We start from the raw sequence: 6,000 nt of genomic DNA, 5'->3' as shown, positions 1-6,000 counted from the left end.
AAAAAATATATATATAAAATACTAAATAACCTAAGGAAAATTTGGCATATTAATCTCGTCCTTTTCTGAAGAAAGTCCAAAACAAAGCAACCATGGAAACATGTTGATCTTCAGGGCCTGAGGCAGAGACATTAGTCAATTGTATTTTCATTTCTGTTTTGGACCTAAGAAGTTTCAGTATTTTTCTTCCTAGTAAAAAATTTCCTTTTAAAATATAAAAGAAAATGGGCTTGGTTTTTTTTCTTAAAAAAAAAAATCATAATTCAAAATCATCTACTATCATTCCCTTTGCCTTCAAAATAACTATGACATCTCTAAATGGTTCTCAAAACTTCTGATGTTAAAAATATTACTGTATAATAATATGATTTACTGGATAAAGTTAAACAATTTATACTTTTGTCTTTAAAGAAATGAGTAAAACTAATTTTTGATTTAAGGTTATGAGAAAATGAACACTACAGTCACAATAATATTGTTCATGGCTAAGGATGAAATTATACCTTTATTCAAAGCCACTATCTTTACCAGATGCCTCAGAGTAAGGCATTGAAAATGTGAACACAATATATATTTACTTCAAGACCACATACAAGAGCAAAGGAATTCTAAATATTATTTATAAAACTATGTTCCTCCATTGATCTTTGAGATAATAAAATTAGAAAATAAATTAATAAATTTGAAAATAAAATTAGAACAAAAATAAACTACTATATATAATATGGTTAAATATTAATTTCAAAATGAAATACAGATTTGGGTAGTTTAACTTGCTAAAGATATCTACCAGACTAAAAAAAAAATTAATGTAACATGTAAGCTAGTGACAGATTATTATTAATGACCTATTATTCATTTATAATTTAGAATGTTATAAGAAAAATGCTATCACATTTTTCTGTGGCAATGCTTATAAAGTTGAGAATAAGAGGCAAGAACTGGCAATGGCCAAGAAGTTATGTCAGAGCCCTCTCACTGCAATAAGTGAAGAGAATATATGGTCCATTGTAGGTAGTAACAAAGGTCTCAATTTAAAGAAGAGATGTTTCTGGAGATATACTCATAAACACTATGTATTCAGAAAAGAAAGAATGGCAATAATGGTTTTTAAAAATATATCAAAAAAGATTTTAGCTGACAAGTCCTGGCAATCTACTAACCCAATTTCCTTCTGATCTCACAGATGAGGCAAAACAAGACAAGGTAATCTGTTCAAGGTCATACATAACTGCACAAAAAAGGTTCACATTCTGGTGTTAAGAATCATTTCTGGGCTGGAGAGATGGCTCAGTCTTTAAAGACTAGCCCTCCATCCCCACCCCGAAAAACAATAATAATTCTTTAAGAAGATGGTTTCTAAGTGTAAAAGGAAAATGAAAGGGACGAAACTTGGGCTGGGGTTAAATGAAGGCTATTAGAGCAATGCAGTATTAACCACAAGGTCAGGATCAAGTCCTGGAAGACGAAGGCAAGGCAACTGAAAGGCTGAAAAGAATAACAAGGCAGGCTGGGCAGTGGTGGCTCACGCCTTTAATCCCAGCACTTGGGAGGCAGAGGCAGGCGGATCTCTGTGAGTTCGAGACCAGCCTGGTCTACAAGAGCTAGTTCCAGGACAGGCTCCAAAACCACAGAGAAACCCTGTCTCAAAATAACAAAACAAAACAAAACAAAACAAAAAAACAAAAGAATAACAAGGCAAAAATTACGATGAAAGTACATAGTGACTTCCAGGCTGCCCTCTTATCCCAAAGGTTGTGTGTTCACTGGGTATTAATGTTGGCTAGAAAACACTGCTGCTGTCATTTTGCAAGAGAGGAAGGAAGGCACAATGAAGCCAGGAGACCAGAAAATAGTCCCAACGCTTACGTTGTCTATTTACATTCATGGTTCAAGTAAGTATTAAAAATTATAAATAAATTTCAAGGTAATATATTTCAGAAGTTTCTTAGCTTCCTGTTCTTTATTCTTATCAGATTCTGATACCAAGAATTAATGGATAGCAGTTAAGGCATTTTACAATATCTTATGATGCAGAGCAAAGAAGGGTCATTGTAGAGATAACAACATAATAGGGAAAAAATCCAGTTTCTTCTAAATATTTTTGCTTTGTTTTTTTAAACTTAAATATGGTTTTGGAATTTCATTTTTTTTTAATTAGTAAAACTTCTGCTCTTCTTAGACAGGCATCAACTCTGTCTGAGGGGCAAAGGTTGGACAACTTGGATTCTCCAGCAAGGGATGAATGACTAGACAGATCTACAGGCAGACGGACACACGGAGAACGAGCAGTTAGGCTTGTAACTCACCATCTTTTTCCTCTTGTCTTGTTCTGTGGGTGGTTCTTCATCCTCTGTTACTTTTGGCACTTCATGATGACACATCAACATACAACTACAATTAAAAAACAATCACCAGACTTTAAGTAAAATTGTCTGCATGTAATGAAGCGAGCGTTCAAAATTACTGAAAACACGAATGCTTCTTTCAAGCAAATGAAGAGGAAAAGATTAGATAAATAAGATTATATTTTTTAAAGTTTTTTATTTGGTTGGTTTGGTTTGGTTCTTGGTTTTATAGGCTGGGGAGCTGGCTCAGACAATAGTGTTTGCTGCACAAGCGTGAAGACCTGAGTCCATGCAAAGAAGCTGGGCACAGCAGCACATCTGTGAACCCAGCACTACACCGGTGGTGAAAGAAGGATCCCTGGGCTTGCTAGCTAGAAAGGGTAGCTAAATTGGCAAGCTCTAGGTTCACTGAGCGGCAATGTCTCAGAAACTGAGGCAGTGAGCAATTGGGAACGACACCCAACATTGACCTTTAGCTTCCACACCCACCTGTAAACACACATACAGAAAAAGTTTTCTTAATTATATATGTGTAAAAAAAAACCCATTGTTTTAAAATAGGCCACAGCAAAGGGAATGTGGAACGTTTAATTTGGGCATTTACTACAGTAAATTATAAAGAACTTGGGAGAACAAGTCAGGAGGATCAGTATCTCAAGATTAACTCTAGCTACCTACATAAGGGGGGGGCGGCAAAATTTTATCCACGTGATAAAATTTTAAGATTATTTGTAGGAAGCTTTTGAACCAAAAACCACTAAAAAGTTAATAATTTATATCTTTTTAAAACATAAAAAATACCCCAAGATTTGCACTTAAACTCATGCACATCTTCAGACTGTACACACAGTGACTTCAACAGAAGCATCGTCAAAACACTACTGATTATGGAACAATCCACTTCATATTCCAAATGAAATTACTCTGCTATGAGAAACTTGTCCCCGGTGGCACCAATAGCTTCAGGACAGTTAGAAATCATTCTATTTTGATTATCTGCACCACTGCTCTCCACCATTAGCAGAGGTAATAGAAACACAGCTTCCTGTTCGTCTAGCACTCATTATAGGAGACAAGAGATGAATAATGCTGAGTGAGTCACCATCAATGGAACAAACCCCACAATTTCCCAATACTGAACAGAAGAACTCAGAAATTTATCAAAGCTATACATTTCTAACCAATAAACTACAGCAAAAGTTTGGTTTCTCTTAGTGTTTCACCCCCAATCAAGGGGAAGGACAGTTCCAAAGTCAACTATTCAAAAGTTAATTTAGGATTTAGGCCAGCTGCTAATATCAGACACTTAATCAGACTCACTGTCACAGAGACATGGTGGGTGTCCTGGACAATTAAAAATAATGCCGTCTGGGAACACTGCATCTGGTCTAGTCAGTGCACATCCGTGCAGTCCCACAGCAGGAACCTTGAGCTGAAATGTCCTGAAAACAAGAAGCACCTTGGCCTTCAACTCACCCGTGGCCTTAGTCTTTCTGAAGCTGCAATGCTTTTGTCTGCTGAGAAGATAAAGCATACGTGGTACAGTGGGTGGCTAATGTGCAGGGTAAGAAACACATTATATCAACTCAAAATAAAGTGAAAGGTCTTAAGAAAGTCTAGATCCCAGTTTGAGTTTCAGAACTGAGTAAGCTATGCTTCCTTCCATTGGCCATCGTATGCCATCTAGACTTCAATTCAACAAATATTGGTCCCTATGGAAGCACTTTTCTTTGTCTCAAGTTCTGCACCATAAAAAATGTTTGCTTGTTGCCTCTGCTTCTCTCTCCTGCTTCTGCTGCTTCTCCTCCTCCTCTTCTTAAAAAATGTATCTTTATATTTATGTGTGAGTATATGCCAATGAGTGCAGAGTCTGTGGGGGTCAGAAGAGGGTATCAGATTCACCTGCAGCTAGAGTTACAGGCAGCGGTGAGCTGCCTCATATGGGTGTTTAGAACTGAACTCAGGTCCTCTGGAATAACGTAAGTGCTCAAAACCAAAGAGCCATGTCTCCAGGCCTGTTACTTACATAGTAAAAAATGTTCAACTTTGCTTTCTTTGATGCTAAAGGACTTAGCACAATGAAGAATGTGTGTGTGTGTATATGTATGTATGTGTGTGTATGTGTGTATATATATGTATGTATGTGTGTATATATACATATATATATTCCTTTCCTTTAATGATCAAAACATAACTAAAGGACAGACTATGTTTACTATAGTTTCTGCAAATTATACTCATTTAGGTTTGAAAAAGGTGTAAAACTTTTTTTCTGACTCATTGAGCTATATATGTATCACCAACCCAAAAAAACAACAAAAAAATCTTACCAAAAGCACAAAGTTGAAACTATCTTCTGAAGGAAAGCCCCAAATGAAAGTGAAATTTCATTTTGTTCATGAAGATTCAAGGAAGGCAGTTATATTTTAATTGAAACACAGAGACTAGATTTCTAATAAGCTAAAATATATGGAGGGCTTGAATCTAATAGTTATAGTAAAAAAATACTATCTGAATCTAATAGTTATAGTAAAAAAATACTATCAATGATTGTTTAAAATAACAATAACTATCTTGTGAACACATACAGCCACTCCCCCATTACACACCTGAGCAAAATTACTGAATACTTCTAGGAACTAGGGTGCTAAATCAGAATTTTTCTCAATAAAAAACTCCAAAGGATCAAACACAACTAACAATTAAACTAACTGGTAAGAAACACCAAGTCCTCCAAGTTCTTTTGTTTGGTTAAGGTACCTGCAATGACATGCTTCAGTAAATCTACAAATCCCGCCCTAAGTCACCCTGTTAATATTCCAGTGAGAAAAGAGTGACTTTACAAACATTCACTGAATGTCCCCGAAACTTCTCCTAGCCTAAACCAACTTTTTTCCCAGAGTAGCAAATTTTGATGCTTCAAATTTAACCCAGGGGAACAGTCCAAGGCGGAAACCTGAACAGGAGCTTTCTCCCCATGGCTTGTTCTGCCTGCTCAATAACCCTAGACTACCTGCCCAGAGATGGTACTACCCCTAGTGGTCTGGGCTCTTCTGTATCAAACATTAATTAAGAAAATGCCACACAGATTTGCCTGAAGGCAATACGATGTAAACAATTTCTCAACTGAAGTTCCCGTTTCCTTGATGACCCTAGTTTGTGTCAATTTCACACACACACACACACACACACACACACACACACACACACACACACATCAAAACCAAACAATCACCCTTCTATTTTCATGTAATTCTGTTGCTGCCCTACAGTAAACTCAGAGGAGCAAGCATGCTAGGCAAGAGTTCAACCCCTGAGCACCACCCTTCCTTCATCCTTCTTACAGAGCCTGAATCTGTGCAGCTTCACTCTGCTTCCAGCCATCATAAACTTCTAAAATGGCCAGTTTCAGGACCAGAGTCAGTGCTCAACAAAAGGCACGACAATCCTACTCCCCTAGACAGTGACACTCACAGAGGAGAGCGTCTGCTACTAGCACTCGTGTAACCTCTGGAGCTACTCTGTGCCCACGCAGAAAATAGCCTGCAGGTCAGGCTGATGTGCTGAGGGATAGAGTGGACAGAACCTGGGTCTTTGATGCTGTTGGCAAGGTCACACTAATGTTGGAGTCACTTGCCTACAAGCATACTGT

At 37.2% G+C, this 6,000-nt stretch overlaps 1 protein-coding gene across 2 annotated transcripts in view; it reads right to left on the bottom strand.

Moving 5' to 3' along the window:
- The window catches only part of Ipo11 (importin 11), a 152,536-nt gene that overhangs the window by 24,016 nt on the left and 122,520 nt on the right, over nt 1–6,000 (bottom strand). For both annotated transcript variants that reach the window (XM_050160382.1, XM_050160383.1), the window contains one exon: nt 2,310–2,394. In XM_050160382.1, coding sequence (XP_050016339.1) covers nt 2,310–2,394 — 85 coding nt within the window. The remainder of the gene's footprint in view (nt 1–2,309; nt 2,395–6,000) is intronic.

The sequence above is a fragment of the Alexandromys fortis genome, unplaced genomic scaffold (assembly GCF_014885135.2).
Source record: "Alexandromys fortis isolate MF-2015 unplaced genomic scaffold, M_Fortis_MF-2015_v1.1 scaffold_76, whole genome shotgun sequence".
NCBI lineage: Eukaryota > Metazoa > Chordata > Mammalia > Rodentia > Cricetidae > Alexandromys > Alexandromys fortis.
The sequence above is the reverse complement of the archived record's forward strand: the minus strand, read 5'-3'. Positions and strand labels throughout refer to the sequence as shown.